Consider the following 19120-nt stretch of genomic DNA (forward strand, 5'->3'; position numbering starts at 1 on the left):
TTAATCAGTGCCACGGTTTCTGAACATATGAGACACACTGGTTTGCTGCTTGCGGCCGGAAGAATGAACATATATGCGTCAGTCCATTCAGTCTTGAAAGTTCTATTTTCGGTGTCTACTTTTCTCTTTTTTGAAAGCGCCATAGTTGTTTTACCTCTTGTGACTCCCGCTCACGTCTTGTCTCACTGTATCGTTAATCGTCTCGCTTGTCATTCACCTCTCACCATGTCTTTCCTCTGTCTGTCTGTGTCTGCACTAGTGATGGGTCGTTCGCGAACGAAATGGCTCTTAGAGCCGACTCTTTGACGTGAACGACGCGAGCCGGCTCCTTATCGCGAGCCGTCACGTGGGTTTTTTTTTTTTTCTTTCTCTCAGCCTCTCTCTCGCACTTTTTTCCCGCTTCACTCTGCACGCGGGCCTTGTGCTTTACGCTGGGCAGAGGGGGGAGGGGCGGTAGTTACACTCAGTAGCACAGGAACAGAGCCAGAGAGAGAGAAAGAGAGGCAGGGACAACAACATTAGAAAGGTATAGTAATCATCCACAACTATTTTCGGTTGCAGATGATAAAGGATTGAGAAAGTTTATTCATGCAGGTCCATATGACAGAGAATATGCATGTTCTTTTAGTTTTCATATTATAATTTATATTTAATTGTGTTGTGGTTTGCAGTGTTTTGTGTTCTTTTCACTTTAAATTTGTGAAAGGAAAAAGCTGAAAATTTAAATAGTTAAAACTTGAAATGTGAATAGTTGATTTTTGTATTATATGATTCATTTATTACATTTTATGTGGAGTGAATAAATAAAAGTATATTTACGGTGGCCCCTAGAGACAAAGCACATACAAACTTCAAATCACGTACGAACTCTGAAGCATGTACAAACTCCAAAACACGTACAAACTCCAAAACACGTAAAAACTCCAAAACATGTAAAAACACGTACAAACTCCGAAGCACGTAAAAACTCAGAAGCATATAAAAACTCAGAAGCACATAAAAACTCAAAACACGTACAAAAGAGAACAGAAGTGCTCCAGGATGCTGGGCGCAGTGTTGAGCCTTTGTTATCTTGTGGCTACACAAGCCAGCAAGTACCAACGACCGGATTTGGTGTGTGGTAATAACAGGTAAATGAACTTTTTTTTTAAATTATTTGAATATATATATGAGTGCCTGTGTATAAATACACAAACAATACACACATGCTTTCAATTGTGTAATTTAAGTGATCTAGTAGCTCTGCTTTGGAAGTTCAGTTCATGCTAGAAATGTGTTTTGGAGTTTGTACGTGTTTTGTCTCTAGGGGCCACCGCATATATTTATATATAAACATATATAAATAAAACCACTTGTTTTTACGTTAGTAATTCCTTTTGTGCATAATTTTATATTATTGTTAATAATAAATTAATTAAAGCAACAAAACAACCTGAAGAGCCGGTTCGGAGCCGAAAGAGCCGGCTCTTTTTAGTGGGTCGAACCGAAAGAGCCGGATCTCTAAAAAGAGCCGGAAATCCCATCACTAGTCTGCACTCAGAGTTGCGATCGCCTTGAATGCGCAGATGTGATTGGCTAAGTAGTGTCACGTGGGTGGCTTAACTCGCACACAATTGGTTTGTATGTTCCCTGGTCTAATACAATGTAAGGTTACCGCTTAAAATTGAATCGCCCCGTCAAAATTAAATATAATTTAATATTTTGTTAACTATAGGTCCGGGTCCATATAGGATGGCGACTGGGTCCGGACTCGGACCCCGGTCCGCCTGTTAGTGACCCCTGCTCTATTATATTTACTACCAGGTCATGTGTCAATCAACGGCATTCTTCATTCTCATTCGTTGTCACTTTTCAGTTGCCTGGAAGTTGAGCAAAGTTAAATCGGGTCCCGCCCACTTCCCCCTTTCGCTCGCAGTTTCTGTTTTCTCTGCAAATCGTTACCAGTGACCATTTTTGCCAGATAAAGTGGACAATGGCAGGATTAGACTGGACTTATGGTGTTTCCACTTTACGTCAATGGGAAGTAAGTTTATAGAAATCGGCGGACTATTTAGGGAAGTGATTTCTTTTCCTGCAAAGAGTTAGATGAGAAGGTTAACACCGCTTTTGACAGTAAATATAGTGGTAAATGTTGTGTATAGCTACAGACAGGATTTGGTTTGATACATTATTGTGAAAAAGTCTTGATTAGGGTTGCTAACTTTTAAACTATCAAATAATGGAGACTCTGGCGTGCACAGCCAGCTGGGCATAGTGTAAATATGCACTGTGTGTTCATATTCTTACAGTAAAAATACAGTAAAACTTTGGCATTCGGTTAATCAATACCTCATCTAAATCAATAAAGAAAAATGCAGTAAATGATGACAGAAATCACAAACAAGCAAAAAATAAAAAAATATTCAAATCAAATACTGCAAATACAGGCATCAATTAGCCAGGTTTCTATGCTACGGAGACCAAACGGAGTCGTAATTTTACGAATCACGCATTACTCCTCATACATGTTGTTCGTCAGGGACCGTCGCTAACTGGGCACAAACACTATAAAACACTCGTCTGATACAATTGCAGTCAAATCAGATTTAATATTCGTAAGGTCAATATATTATATTTTGCTCATTATACGGGATGTTCCGGCTAAAACGGGACAGTTGGCAACTATAATCGTGATCCACATCTCATTTCTTTATGCAGTGCTGTAAAAAAGTTTTTCTTTTTTGTCCATATTTGTTACACTTAGTTCAGATCATCAAACAAATTTCAATATCAGACAACAGGGTTGTGGCCAAGCAACTCACAGTTGTTCTAGATGAACATAACATTCTTGATAAATTTCAATCTGGCTTTCGTAAGGCTCACTCTACCGAAACTGCACTTCTTAGAGTGTCTAATGGTATTTTGATGAATTGTGATGCTGGAGAGTGCACTGTTTTGATGTTGCTGGATCTGACCTCTGCTTTTGACACTGTTTATCATCTTATTTTGTTAGATAGATTAAACCACTGGGTGGGTGTATCGGGTACCACATTGGAATGGTTTAAATCCTATTTGTCAAATCGATCTTTCTCTGTGGCTGCCTCTAAGTTCAGATCCTCCGTCAGCTCTCTTGCCTATGGGGTGCCTCAGGGCTCTGTCTTGGGACCGTTATTGTTTTTGTTGTATTTACTCCCTCTTCTGCAACTTCTTAGCTCTTTCTCTGATATTTCATATAATTGTTATGCAGATGATATTCAGCTATATATCTCTTTTAGGCCACCTGATGTTTCTAAGCTCCAAATCTTGCAGTCCTGCTTAGATTCCGTTAGAGAGTGGATGGCTGGTAATTACCTTCAACTAAATGCTGATAAAACGGAAGTCATTGTCTTTGCTCCTGAGAAATTTGTTCCCCACGTGGTTAATAATATAGGCCCTTTTGCTTTTTATATTAAATCCTCCATTAGGAACCTTGGTGTTACATTTGATCCAGCTCTGACGCTGGACACACACGTTAAATCTTTGGTTCGCTCTTGTTTTTACCATTTAAGAAATATCGCTAAGCTGAGTCCCATTGTGTCACGTTCCGAATTGGAAATGATTATTCATGTTTTTGTTTCATCTCGCTTAGACTATTGTAATTCCTTGTTTACTTGCTTAAGCAATGCCTCCCTGGAACGACTGCAGGGTGTTCAAAGTGCTGCTGCTAGGCTTCTGATAAAGCATCACAAATACTCCCATGCCACTCTCCTGCTGATTCAGCTGCATTGGCTCCCTGTCAAGTTCAGGGTCCATTTTAAGATCATAATCATGACCTATAGGGCCCTGCACGGTGTAGCTCCAACTTACATAAGTGATCTTCTTCTTCCTTATCACCCCAGCAGGTCCCTGAGGTCTTGTGACCAGGGGTTGCTTGTTGTCCAGCATACAAGGTTAAAAACAAAAGGTGACAGAGCGTTTGTATCAGCGGCTCCCAGACTCTGGAACTCGCTCCCTTTGAGTTTGAGATCTGTGGACTTAATGTCTGTTTTCTGCCTTTGTAAAGCACTTTGTGATTTTATCTTGAAAGGTGCTATATCAGGGGTAGTGCCATTTAAAATTTCCTCAGAGGTCAGTGTGCCATATGATTGCATTAGCAATAAATTTAATAACGCTCTATATGAACAGTTACACACTATCTATAGAACCACTTTATAGAATTATATTTGTTTGCAGATGTTGGCAGCTATCAGCAAATAGTTATCAGCTATTTTGAAACAAAAAAAGACTTTTTATCCATAACATCAAATGAACTGTACAACAGAAAATACAAATGCTATTTATGGCCTCCTCACAACAATGATAAGAAAAATAAACTAAGCCAATATGGCATGTTTGTTAATACAGAGACACACATGTTATGTGATCTCTGGTCTCCCACTCAGAGACCCAGGTCTCCGAGTGTCCAGCATTCAGACGGCTACCTGAGGACTCATGTGAGAGAAAATCTGCTCACACAGATATTTAGAGCCAAATACTGTCAATAAGGCCTCTGCAGTGTTCTGAAGACAGTTAAACTTGTCAGGTGTAGTGATGTCCAGCAGGTGAAAATGCAAGCTCCATGAACACACACAGCTGTGGATTACAGCTGCTTCGATGTCACATTAACTGGCATTAACTCAGCCAGTTAATGCGAGACAAATCTAGCTGCTCATTAAAGATTTCTGGTTTGTTCAGAAAATAAAACATTGGTCCATACACCTGAAAGTCCCAAAAATGCATTGTGTCTCGAGCCTACGGATGTATCCGTGTATTTCCGTGGTGCTGACACTGTGCTGTACAGTATTTATTCTAGCTAAGGTAACCAACCTTACGTTTTCCCCATTTGGCTCATCCTTGCTTCATGTTAGCTACTTTATGCTAGCTAAAGTAGTTGACTGCTGGATCTTACTTGCTTCATTCATTTTATGCTAGCTCAGGTAAACGTAGTTTGCTTCATGCCATCTATTTATTCTAGGTACGTAATAAACCTTATAAAAGATGGACCTAACTACTTGGCAACCTTTTTAAAGTTATAACAGTTATAAAAGTCCTGTTTTGAAGCTTAGTGCTGAGAACTTTTACCGCCGCCATCTTGCTGTTTGAAAACTGGATGTGACCAGCATGAGGCAGAAGTGATTGTGAAACTGCTAACAACTTATTAATCACAGGTCTTTAGTCAATGAGGATACCGTGACACTGAGACTGACCGGCATGTATAAAATGAACATGTTTTATACACCATGAGGTGAAATGATTGATTTGAACTCATAAACTCATCAGGAAGGTCAAGGCAGAGGGCCATTTTTCTCATTGTTATATAAGCCTGAGGTCAGTCACAGCGATCGGGCTTTGATGGTCCTTCAAAATGATGCAATTGTTTTCATGTTGGATTCACTTTTCAAAGATAGAAGTCAGTTAGTCGTCAGTCTAATTTGTTGTTTCTTAGTCCGCAGATTATGAGCCTTCACTTCCTGTTTCAGAGAAGTCTAACCCCCTGACATGTGACATCGACCGAGCTTCGGCCTATAGCATTGTGAAGATGTTACAAGTTTGTGATTCCCAGATGTTCCAGAAAGAGGCAGGAACGACCTACCAGGTATATCAGTACTAGCCTTCATGATGGGAAAATGTATTCTCAAAATTTCCTTTTGAGAATTTCTTTCTTTAAATCTCATTTCAGAGGCTTTTGAGTGACCAAGTGTTGAAAACCTTAATGGAGGTTGCTAAAAGGGTCGAGGTCATAATAAAGGTGCCTTTTTTTTCTCCTCCCTCAATATTTGGATCTGTATTTGCGTCGGTCAGTCGGGCATAGGCTATTGTGCCTTCTGTGTCTTTAACAGGATCCTCAGGAGAGCTGTGTTGTGATGAGCGGTTGTGGCACTTCTGGTCGGCTGGCTTTCCTGATCTCGGTAAAAGTTGTCCTGAAATACTCTCTGCGCTGTTCAGGCTTCTGGAAAGCGTATCAGTTACTTTCATAATGGAAAATCAAGTGCACAGTGAGCCAGAGCAGAACGAAACAGACCCTGCCAGTAATATGAGGAAAATGGCTCTTAATTAAATTATGTGATCAGATCTCTCTTGCTCATGGAAAAAAAATGCTTCCTGTATTGTGTGTTTATTGTCTGTTTGTGTTGTTAGTCAGGCTTCAACAAAGCACTGAGTCAGCTGAACCAAAGTGAAGTGTATTCATACATCATTGCAGGAGGAGACAGGTGAGTTGGGGTTGTGTAAACAGAATATAACCAGCAGCAATTTTTTTGCTTGATTAAAATCCTGTAATTAACCTGACATATGCACACATACATGTTCTGGTATCATGTCCTCAGAGCTCTGCTTTCCTCTCAAGAGGCTCCTGAAGACGACCCCAGACTGGGCGTGCTCAGTCTGAAGAAGGTCTGGGACATCCTGGAGTGTGTGTCTTGTGTTTTGTGAGAGCATTTTGACCACAGCATGTTGTTCTCTGCAGGTGTGTGAGGGAAAGAAGCGAGTCTTGTTCATTGGCATTTCCTGTGGACTGTCTGTAAGTCAGCCTCAGCTCTGAGGTCAGAGTTTGAATAGTGTATAGCAAATAAGGTTTACCTTGCTCATACCTGAGAAACAATTCAATCTGCAGGTAACTCGAGATCAACCTTTTGAGTTTTGGCGTTCACAACTCTTAACTTCTCGTGTGTGCGATTTCTGCCCCCATAGGCTCCATTTGTGGCAGGGCAGCTGGATTTCTGCTTGCAGCACCCTGAAGTCTACACACCTGTGCTGGTTGGCTTCAACCCTGCACATCAGGCCAGGTACAGGACTTTAAATATTTGCAATGAATGTATGATATGTGATAAGTTGTGAATAAATATCCATTTTGTCTTTGAAACAAACTGTCTTTATGTATGTAGAGATGAGCCCATACAAGACTGCACCTTCACGTTTCACAGTGTGGTACAAAGGATGCAAGAACTTGCAAAAAGCCAGAAGGCCTTCCTCATTAACCCAGCAGTTGGGGTACTTGTACCTTTTGAACTTGATGCCCTACACATTACGGTCGATGTGCATTTATATTCAAAAAAGTAAGTGAGCGGTGTGTTTATGATTGGCTGGTGACTGTGTGTGTCTGTTCAGCCCGAAGCCATCAGTGGGTCCTCCAGGATGAAGGGAGGCAGTGCAACTAAGATTCTCCTGGAAGTTGCCTTCTCTGCTGCTCATGCTGCCACTTCCTCCAACACACCTATCACACATAAGTAAGCTGGAAGACATATGTTATGTGTCATATGCCATGTAATGTCATGAACATGCTAACTCTTGGCATGTTGCTGTTGCAAGTGTGCCACAAGATTAGCTAAAGGGACAGAAAACTTACAAACATACAGTGCAGCACTTCAGAGTCACACTGCTAGTGACCAATGATTTATGTAAATTTGACAAGCTGAACACATTCTGTACTGCACTGGAAGCACGGCACGGAGGAGATTGATTGACAATGGTCTACAGCCAATCAGGACGCAGAACACAACGTGCTGTCAAAAAACCCCAAAAAGCAGCATGCAAAATTGCCCCCAAAAAATCTGCGAGACAGCGAGGCTGCGAAAAGTGAACCGCGTTACAGCGAGGGACCACTGTATACCTACTTCAAAGTGGCCTACAAGTAAGGATTTAGATGATGGTGCCACTGGTTCATATATTACCAGTTACATATTAAAGCCTTCCTTAGGCCTGGGGGATGAACTGCCGTGTTTCTCATCTGCTAGAAATTCCTCAGTCTGTGTCATTTGTTTGACAGTTTATGTTTATGGAAGTTTCCTGTGTTGCAAAGAAATTCTACTAAGTGAAACAATAGATTTCGATCAAATACACAGACCACATAAATAACCACATAAATAACACAAGCTTTAAGTGAGCATACATTTTGGACTAGGCCTAGTCCATCTAGTGCAGCGTTTCAGAACCGCACCACCAAACAAAAATGTCACAAAAAGCATATTGATAATTTTTCCCCTCACACCAGGCATAGCGGAATTGGCTCAGTTTGTCCCCAGTATACCTTTTTTGCTTTCTTCTGATCAGCACTCATGCTAGGGCCTTCATCTGGGTCGGAGTTTTCTCCAGGACCCAGGTCAGACTGGCTACTTTTTCTTTTCAAATATTTATCTATTGCTATTATGCGCTGCATTGTCTCACTATTATGTAATTTCTTCTTCATCTTCTTCTATTTTACTGGCAGTTGGCAACCCATTCAATTAGAGCAGGTAGTTGTACTGCCCTCTAGTGGAGGAGAATGTAATTGTTCTGCCCGTTATTCACGCCAGTCGCTTAGAGTAGCGGTCCCCAACCCCCAGGCAGAGACTGGTCCGTGAGTCGTTTGGTACCGGGCCGTCTGATACCAGGCTGTGAGAGTCGAGACTCGGGTGTGAAATTTATGGTTTTCAGGGTTTTTATAGGTTTTTATCATTTTTGATTGATTGATACTGATTGGAAGACTATACAAGAACAGCTGAACCAAAATAGTTTCATGTGTATTTAAGAAAATAATAAAAAGACAGAATGTACAGTTACTTCTGGGTCTCCATAATAACCCAACTTTACTCACAATAACTCACATTGTGTGCTTGTCAGTTGCATGTATCAATTTAGTATCTGCTCATGTTCTCATAACCCACAGAAAATTTACTGAAATGTCCTTGAAGCTGACATCACCAGCAAGTTGAGATTAAGCAGAAAAGTATGGGCTCAAAATGTGGTCATAAATATTTTGTACTTGTAAATCGGTTTTGTATGTGTAAAAAAAATTTGTGTGTGTATAAAAAAGATTTGTATGTGTAAAACTTGTGTGTAAAAAAGATTTGTATGTGTAAAAAAACTTGTGTGTACGTAAAAAAGATTTGTGTGTGGACTTAGCTAAAAAAAACCCTGCAAATTACAAGTACAAATTTTGACCCTATTTTTCTTCCTTTCATCTTATTGGTCAATGTCATGTCAATCACAAATGTAACAATCCAATCAGAGAACAGATGGGTTTGGCTGTCGGAGGGGCGCTTTTTTTGAAAAATCTTTTTTACGCGCGCACACATACAAATCCTGATTTACAAGTACAAAATATTTATGGCCTGTATTTTATATAGCACTTTTACTAGTCCCTAAGGACCCCAAAGCGCTTTACATATCCAGTCATCCACCCATTCATTCACACACTGGTGATGGCAAGCTACATTGTAGCCACAGCCACCCTGGGGCGCACTGACAGAGGCGAGGCTGCCGGACACTGGCGCCACCGGGCCCTCTGACCACCACCAGTAGGCAACGGGTGAAGTGTCTTGCCCAAGGACACAACGACTGAGACTGTCCGAGCCCGGGCTCGAACCGGCAACCTTCCGATTACAAGGCGAACTCCCAACTCTTGAGCCACGATGACCACATTTTGAGCCTATAGAAAAGCTGTTATGTGTATTGGAGGACACCACAGCGTATTTTATTGGGTTTTGCTGACCTCTAGAGGTCATTACAGAAAAGAGAATCTGTTTGGCATGATGATAGACACAAAAATCTGCACTCTGTGCTTTGTTTTTGTGTCTGTTCAATAGTGGTGTTCTGCAGCACATGATGGAATATGAGAGAACTCTGGCTGTCACGTACTCTCAGCCTGATGGCATCACTACTCTGGTGGAGGCAGCGGGAGAAAGGTAGAACATCTCATCCGACATCTTTAACTGACGCCTCGAAACTCACTGAAAAAGAAAACGAAGTATGTTGATTTATAGCAGCACACTGGTTCTAGCAGTTAGTGCAGGTTACAACTGAATTAGTTAATGAATCAGCACAAAAAGCATAGAAGCAAAAATGACTACAGATACTTAACATGTTGCCATACTCACAGCTTCCTTTGGCAATCTGTTTGCTGTGAGTAGAGAAAGCTTCTGAACTTCCCCCCGTGACATTTTTCATGTCGGGTCGGCAGTTTCAGTCTGATGTGCGTCTGGCTGTGTTTCAGTTTGCGGTGCAGCAGGCACGTGTATTACCTGGGCTGGGGTTCGCTGGCTTTGCTGGGCCTCATTGATGCCAGTGAGTGTAGCCCCACATTTGGTGCAGGTAAGCGCAGTGCGATGTCCTCATTAGGAGCCAAACTACACTGCCATAAAGAAAATGTCTTTTCTTTTTGTTTCGCATCACAACTAGTGATGGAAACTGTGTGTGTGTGTGTGTGTGTGTGTGTGTGTGTGTGTGTGTGTGTGTGTGTGTGTGGGGGGCACAGACTATGAAGACGTTCGAGGCTTCATCAGAGGAGGATACAGAGAGCTGAATAACAATGACGGTCCCTTAACTTCACTGGTGTGTGAAAGAAAACAATGTAATAACATCTATTTAGACAAAAGATAAACGATTAAGTAATTACTGCATCAAATCTTTCATTTCACACAATGCTCAATCAATTCACAGTGAAGTGCACAGATTCTTCTTCTACAGAAATCCTGCCACTACCAGCTGACTGCAAGCATGGAGATTTCTATTCTAACATGTCTGTGGGTTTGAAACAAGGCCACACAAAGTAATAACATGTCTGAAATCCTGTAAAATCCAATTAACATTAACATCCAGGTCTTGTTGTGTACCTTGCAATGACACATCTGTCTCTGCAGAGCAGAGACTAGAGCAGGATTAGAGTAAAATACACACTGCTGTATCTGCTCAATGTTCCTTAATCTTTTTTTTTTAATTATACCGCTTGTTGGTGTTAATTAGATTTTCATATCAGTGTCGGTAGGACTTACAGGGCACTCTATCAGTCATTTAGACATAAAATTACATGTTTGCTCCAGCATTCACCTGTTTCAGGGTAGGGATTATATGAATGGAATAATGTAAAAAAAAAATGAGCAAGATTAATGTAGAAAACAGAGAAAAATAACATATTTATAAAGCATTACAGCTAGCAAGTGCATGCTGAGGTGCCTGTTGCCACAAATTTAGCTAGCAGGTAGTACAAGGGGTTATTGTCTCTGACTAGTTCTGACTTACACTTGATTTCCTAGCATCCCAGCCTCAGTGGATCCCCAGGATCTTACAAGACCGAACTTATGGCTCCAGATGTTTTTCTACTAACATTTATGACCAGATCACCACCAAGTCATAAATGTGTATTAGCAAAATAATCTGAATGCAAGGAACAGAGCCAAACTTAGCCTGCATCATCTGACATCCTTCTACACATTCAACTGGAAAATGTGATATAGCCATACTGCTACAGTTTTGCAAACTGTGTGAATCATTAAGTCTTATTAAAGGACCCAAAATCCAAGATACAGGAGGCAAGGAGGCAGTCCAAGAGAACAAACGTTGAATTCAATTTATTTTATTTCAGTTTAAAGGGCCAAATCACAAAAACAGTCACCTCAAGGCGGTTTATATTGTAAGGTAAAGACGCTACACTAATACAGAGAAAAACCCAACAATCTGATGTCCCTCTTTGCACAAGCACTTGGCGACAGTGGGAAGGAAAAAGTCCCTTTTAAGAGGAAGAAACTTCCAGAAGAATCACAAGAATATCACAATGGAAAAAAAGGGGAAACATACTATTAGTAGACACCCCGTCAAAGAGAGGCGTGTCCTATTACACTAATTAGGGCAACAGGACACAGGGTGGAAACTATCAGGGAAGAGTGAAAGTCGGAAATGAGGGAAAAGGGAGGAAGTCGAACTGACTTAAATAGATAAAGATTAACCTTGAACAAATAAATACTAAGACATGACAGTGACAGACATGGATAACACACAGAGAACCAAAAACTAGAATACATACTAAAATAAAAAAGATTCAAAGCCTCTACAAACAAAACACCCCAAAGTTCTCTGAAGTGTAAAAACAGTAAAACTGAAACTCAAATATTGACTAAGAATACAACCTCCCCCCCAAAACAGTTGAACCATGGCACGCCTCGGTGAACAGCTTTCCACAGCTGTTATTGCTGCACGCCACCTTCCAACCCACCTCCAGCTCAGCTCCACATCTTCTGTCATCGTTGCCGTTCTGTTCTGTGCTGAGGCCACGCTGCCCTTTGCTTTCATTATAAACATGTGACAGGGCAGAGAGATGCTAATACCAGTCTTCTTCTTCTTCAGTGGTCCTGGCTATACCATAGTTTTCTCTGAAACTATGTCTTTCCTGTAGGGCCCCAAGTTCTCCATAGCACATGAGGACTTCCTACATCTGATCCTGCCGTGTCTTACTGATAAGGACACTGTGCTGCTAATCTACACGCACTCCGGTGAGACGGCGCTTTGTTTGTAACTTGGATTTTTTCCAGAGCAGCAAGTGTTTTGACAGCCTCTCTCCACAGATGACGCCACTGAAGTGGGTAACATGGCCCGCAGAGTGAGAGAAAAGACGCCCAACCTCCATGCTGTTTATCACCAGGCTGATGGAGACACAGCAGCTTCTTTACAACAAGTAGATGTCTGAAGTTTTGGAGCTGCAATATTATTGTCTGATCTTTATGGAGTCACAATTAGAGACAGAGAGGATCTAGCTAAACTAATAACACACAAACTGCACTGTTATTCACATGTCCAGCCCAAACTAAGTGTCATTTTAAAAAATAAGCTGTATTTTTCATTTTGGCAGTGACTTGACAATCACTCAGCCTACAGCGAGGTCTGTGTTCACACGTTAATCTTGAATCGTGTTTCACGCACAGTGCTGACTGATGGATTTTACAAACATGCACACTGCTGTGCGCACTGCATGTATGAACACCTGTTCAAGGTTTAACTGCATTGCTTTGACATTAGCATGAGCCAAGATGTTGTAAGACCTTGGGGGTCTTAGCATAACAACCTCCATCAGCTACAAAACTATTTCAGTTCATCAGTATTTTGGCATTTAAAAATATGAATTTCATTTCATTAGCCATTTTGTTTCAGGTTATGTACTGCTGCACTCAAAGCCCTCTTTAAAATATGTTTATAGACTGTTAAATCAGTTGTTCCCTCAGTAATTACAGGTTTTCCATGCCCTGAGGTATCACAACAAATTCTTTCTCATCTGTCAACAGAACAACATCCCGAAGTGCTCTGTTGCAAACTTGGGATGTGCCAGTGACAGCTGTTGCTAGAGGCATTATGTGTTCAGGTTCTCTTTTCTTTCCATTTCCAATTTGGGAACATCTGAGGAACACCTGGATGAAATTTCAGTACATCTTTGATCTCAAACCTGTACTTTAACCTTGAATGTCTCAGGAGTTCCTTGAGGGAATGTTTTGGATGGACTACAACTGGTAGTTTCTCTTTCCCAGTGTAAAAAAGATTAGTTTAAAGTCAGGTCTGTGGTAGTAAATCTACCAATTTAAATGAACTCTATGAATTCTGCCAGGAAGACTGATCAAATATTAAGCCAGAAGCTGATGGTTACCAAAAGGGCCTGGTCGTGGTTCAGCTTACTGTGGGACATTAGTGGGTTTGTATTGTATACAAACGTCTGACTAAGTTCTTCCAGCCTGAACCATGAGTGATCATGAATGTGTCTGGGTATAGTGTAGTCAGATGGTGTCTGGCTACAATTGTGTCTTATATGAAAATCAGATAACATATTAGCATTAACTGATACAAAAATCAAGGTTCACAACCTTTTATAACAACTGTACTTGGGTATTAATGTGGGTATCTTTTCTTTGCAGGACGACATCAAAAAACTGTGTTTATCTACACTAAAGATAACTTGGCCTCAAGAAGCACTTGTTTCAGGGACCTTGCAGCATATGGTACAGTATACACACACACTTTGACACACATTAGCCCAACAACTCACTGAAGCATGAGAAATAATATAATATTAAATGCTCTGCCTCTGCCATTATATTTCTGCCACCTTCTTTCCTTAGAGACGTTTGCACCCATATAAAGAGATAAATACAGTGTAAGGAGGGAGTGTCAAAAAAAGTAGTCTTTATTGATTCTCAATTTTTCTTGCTTCTGTAGATCTTATTTTGGATGGCAGGTTATTTTCTTTAATGTTTCCTCTCAGTGTGGTTTTTATAAATGCAGGGGAAGGAAAATCAATAACTTTTCTGTGTGAGCAGCGGGAGCTGTCCACCAAGCTGGTGCTGAACGCTGTGAGCACTGGAGCTCATGTCTTAAAGGGGAAGATATACCAGAACCACATGATTGACCTGCAGGTCACCAACACTAAACTGTACCGCAGGGCCACGCGTTTACTCCAGGTACTGTGATGTAAAACGCTAACAAAGCTTAAACACTGCATTACAGGGTGTACTGTTTGTGCTCCGTCCTTTTCATGATTACTGACTACAATTTTCATACTATGCCCTTTTTTTTAGTAACCAATAAACAACATGATGGGAACCCACAGGGCAAAGTGTTTTTGTTTTTTTAAATAAGTCCATCTTCTTACTTTTCTTTCTGTTTACGTGCAGCACATTCAGCAAAGAAGACTATAACTTACTAGAACTTAGAGGTAAATTAAGGCTTAATCATTCTATTTTCAGAAGCTTTCTACATGTCCAGAGGAAAAATGTGAGGAAGCTCTTTTAAAGGCAATCTACCGAGTAGACATGCTGACACTGGAGATGACATCCTCTGACATCACCACACACACGTGCTTTGCCAGAAACAGCACCAAGGTAAAGAGGTGATGTGCATGTTGCTGACAGATCCATACCAGAAACCCGATTTTAAAAACGGTTTCTTCTTGTCATTACCTCTTTCAGTTATACGTAAGTGCTTTAAAAAGCTTTACAAACATATGTTGAAACACATTTTAGAATTTAAAAACAACCGCTTTTTAAAATAATATTATTTTGACACATTAGCCTATAGCTGTGGAAACTACTATATTGCTGTTCATTGGTTCTGTGTAAGAGGTTGGAGGTTTTTATCAAAGTTCTTATAATCAAGAGGGTCTCAGGCTGTGATAGTTTTCTCTTGGGATTACATCACATTCACTTTTACTCATTTTACTCCATTTCAGAGGGGAAGTGCCAACTGCTGTGGCACTCCTCATCTCTTTGCTTGATTTTGCTCGTCGTCAGATTGTCCATTGATCCAAAGATGCTTTGTGACATAGAAAGAATCATGTTTAGAAGTTAACTTTGGTCTTCTTCCCCTCACCCCCAACCAGTCACAGCTGATTGCCGCCCTTTCCTGTGTCTGGTTCTGCTGGAAGCTTCTTCCTGTTAAAAGGGAGTTTTTCCTTCCCACTGTCGCTGAGCGCTTGCTAGTAGGGGTTTGTCTCACTGTTGTTGTTTTGTTGTGATTTTGCAGTATATAAATAAAAGTGAATTAAATTGAATAAATTACTTTATGTAGAATGACCCACATGGTTGAAGAAAAATCTGGTTTCTGGTACGGAAATCACATAAAGAGCTGAATAACTGAAGAGAGAGGAACTAAACGGCTGTATCATGTTGTCTCCCTCTTTTTAAGGTGGTCCCTCTGGCTTTGGTCATTTTACTTACCGGTTGGTCACTGGTGGAGGCGGAGTCACATTTGAAGCAGCAGCCAATTGTTAGGGAAGCCGTGGCTCAGTGGATGTGGTAACGGAGGCCGTTAAGTTAAAATCTTACATACAAAACACAAATTTGAGCACTTTTATCTCACTCTTAAATGAACATACTTCTGTTTTAATTTAATGTGATTGAAATAAAATAAGTAAATTAAAAAAAGTGTGTTTTCTAAGATAATGAAAGTTTTAGCCTTTTTGACTCAAATTCACTAAACTATGTTAGAAAGCCTGACACTCTATGTTCTGTAAGTGTTTTCTGGAATTTAAAGGCTCAGCAGGATCTGTCCGTGTGATGTAAGTCAATCTCAATCCCTCTTTTGCTCAACTTACTCACAGGTAGGGGATTAGCGTGGTTTATGTGTGAGTATCTTGAGAGAGAGGTTGAACAGCTTTGGAACTCCACTGGAGGAGAGCCAAACACAGCGGCGAAGCCGAGAGAGAAGGAGGTCCCAAGAAGATGAAGTGCACATCAGGTCTGGATCAGAAAGCGTTAGGACACAATTCTCAGCATTTCTGTTTGCCACCTATAAAATCACAGTGATTTTACTTCATAAACCATTTATTACTTACACTACTGGCTGTTTGATTTTGTAGCATGATGTTAACAAGTGCAGGAAAAAATGGAAGTAAAGGGCCTGAGATCATTGCACTTTATTATGTGTAAGACTAAAGCCGGGAAGTGATTAGCGTAGCTTAATAACCTGAAAGTAGAAGGACACATCTTGCTCTCTCTCATTTCTTGGGTTTCGATCTATACACAGAAACAAATTTGTTACACAATCAAAGTGTCTAATTGTCTCTAAACCGCTACTAGTGGAAGTTCCTTTCACCTGTAGCTTTTGAGTTTATAGGCGTTTAGCCATGCTAGCTGTTTCTTTCTGGTTAGATGCCATGCTAACCTAAGCTAATCACCATGTAACTAGACTTATTAATGTAAGTTTGCGTTTCAGTACTCTAAAGCTGGGCATTTTAACATGGTGGTCTGTGGGTATAACTCACTTTTGGAGCAACCTCAAGTGGCCATTAGAGGAACTGACATTTTTAGACATTTCACTGCATTTAACAATCATTTACAGATGAGGACAGAATTATTAAACAAATCAGGGCCTTGTGCTGGCCAGTCAGTCACATTCACTTAGGTCTTCTGGGGCAGTTTTTCACACACACCACAAGATCTGATATCTCCGTGTTGGCGTTGTCCCAACATCATAATAACAATAGTCCCAGATCAACATCGCAACTAACCAATATGTCTGAGCATTCAATTATCTTTAGTCAAGAAGTTAACTAATGCTATTAAAAAGTATCATTAGCAAACCAACTTTAGTAACCTAAATTTGGCTAAGAGGAAACCAAACTTGATAATATATTCATTATATCAATAAAATTAATAAAGAAAACACTTCAAATTCTTACCATTTGTCTGACAAGAAAGTTTTATATAAAGAAGGGTATTTTTCTTCTTTTTTTATCCACATTGCGAAGCTATGACAACATGATTGCTTAGTTGCAATGTTGATCCTGGAACGAGGTTAACACACCAAAACAGGCATGTTTTGAGTTATTTTCCAGTGTTAGAAAATTAAGCACTGCTCAGTGTTAGCCATTGTTAATCTTCAAAACTGACTAGGTTACTTTTAAACATATAACACTGTCAAAAGTGTTAATTTAACACTCAACAGTGTTGTATTTAACACTCAGAGGTGTGGACCCATATAGACACTCTCCAGTGTTAATTTAACACTGGAGATTTTGCTGTGTAGGCTCCACTCAACAAGAACTTACGAGAGGCAGCGAAGACCGGATTATGAATAAGCGCCAAGAAGACAGGTACTTCGTGTGGGTTATGCTTACATTTGAGTACCAGTCATGATCAGACAGCAACAAGTTGACGAAGTTGAGAATTTCTGCTACCTAGGTAGCATTATCTCAAACGACGATGTCGCCGATCGAGATGTCTGTTCCAGGATTGGCATGGTGTCTGGAGTTACAGCACATCTGGAACTCAACTTTACTGAACACGCCGATCAAGATTCATCTGTTCAACTCCATTGCTATCCCAATCACCCTCTACGTTAGCGAGACATGGCAATCAAGAAATGCAACAATCCGTCAGCTGAACGTGCTCCAACAACGTGGCCTCCGGCAAATTCTGGGACCGGATAATGAACAAAGAGGTGCTACAAAGAGCAGACATGCTTCCCCTAGCCGATATTGTTGCTCAACGTTGATTTCGGTTTGCAGCAAAATTCCTTTGCCTACTCCTTCACCGGCCAGCCAAAGTCGCCATGACATGGTTTCCACATAGAGGGAAACGCAAAAGAGGAGGTCCTAAGACCACCTGGTGCCGGACCATAATAGATGATCTGGAGCATGCCAGCATTAACTTGGATGAAGCCGAAGCAATAGCAGCTGATCAACAACAATGGACATCAATAGCTGGCCGATGCGCTGCATGGTGTAGGAGAAACTAAAGACTAAAGAAAAGACCACTCTCCAATCTTTCTTTAAACATAATCAATGTTTCTATGACCAAAGAGCTCTAGTTTCATTTCATCTGACTAATAGACGTACTTCCACGATACATGCTTGCATAACTGACTTGGAGTTTCAGCTCCATCAAACACTGCTGAGTTACAGAAATGTGTCCAGATTATTATAGAACATTTGGAGAATTACCATTCAGTGCATTTATTTTATTTCTGTCAGTATCATTACATTCATATAATCATTTGCTCTAAGTACATGATGTTCACTTTGTGATGCTTAAGATTAGTGGACGGACAGACAGACCAGTAACAGCATAGGCACACACACCTTCTTGGTGCCACAAAATAGGAGGCTTTTGTCAAACTAAGCAGTAAGAGATAAGCGCCTCATTCTCACTGTCCTGAGCACACACTGACCGTGTGCAGTGTCCCTGCTCTAATATACAGTTGAAGAGTAAGCCTGAAGCCTTTACCAGCAGCTTTGACTCATTCCAGCTTGTTTAACAGGCTTTGTGAGTCTAATGGAGAGCCACTAACTTAAGTGTGATCTCCTCCTCTGTTTGTGTCGATCATCCTCTATGTAACCATGGATACAATAAGGCATCAGTAACACGCTTCACGCTGTTGTTCCACATGGCTGGTGTGCAAACTCCGCCAGTATCTACAGCATGTAACACACACCTAAGGAGACTCCTTTACCAAAGCAGCAGAGAAAGGTTTACATCAACCTTAAAGTCAGGCTGTCGTCTCCTAAAATTTCCTGCAGCTACATGCTGCACACTGTTTCTCCTGGGACAAAAAGCATTTATGGTATGATCACAGTAATAGGATTACATAAATACAGTGAGGTACAGCACAGTTAAAACACATTCTAACTGTCAAGAATTCAAAGATAATACATTGTTATTAAAGTACAGTATGTATTATTTGAAGGTACCTGAAAATAGAATACTTTGACATTTTGAAAAATACAGCTGTTTACTTTCTTGCTAAGAATTGACTAAGAAAACATTTATATATGCAAGCTAAATGCTAAATGAATACAAAGTTGGGAGTTAATGAGCTTTGTTTAACTTAACACTGGAAGAAAAAGGAAACTGTGAGCTAGCTTTGTTTAGAGGACAATAAAAATGACATTAGT

The 19120-nt window shown here is 40.5% G+C and overlaps 1 protein-coding gene across 1 annotated transcript; it reads left to right on the forward strand.

Annotated features, from left to right (window-relative positions):
• The first annotated feature begins 1923 nt into the window (after window positions 1-1923).
• gckr (glucokinase (hexokinase 4) regulator) lies at window positions 1924-15566 on the forward strand. Its single transcript, XM_085347843.1, has 19 exons — window positions 1924-2023; window positions 5444-5593; window positions 5678-5746; window positions 5838-5906; window positions 6136-6209; window positions 6324-6390; window positions 6464-6517; window positions 6688-6782; window positions 6882-6987; window positions 7105-7223; window positions 9561-9659; window positions 9968-10065; window positions 10229-10305; window positions 12143-12239; window positions 12312-12421; window positions 13647-13730; window positions 14049-14189; window positions 14475-14609; window positions 15412-15566. The coding sequence occupies exons 1-19, from the start codon at window positions 1973-1975 to the stop codon at window positions 15523-15525; spliced, it is 1809 nt and encodes a 602-aa protein (XP_085203969.1). The 5' UTR covers window positions 1924-1972; the 3' UTR covers window positions 15526-15566.
• Window positions 15567-19120: the final 3554 nt, after the last annotated feature.

Source organism: Diplotaxodon limnothrissa, linkage group LG23 (assembly GCF_057381915.1).
Source record: "Diplotaxodon limnothrissa isolate DT_005_m linkage group LG23, D_limnothrissa_male_GT1.1, whole genome shotgun sequence".
NCBI classification, from domain to species: domain Eukaryota; kingdom Metazoa; phylum Chordata; class Actinopteri; order Cichliformes; family Cichlidae; genus Diplotaxodon; species Diplotaxodon limnothrissa.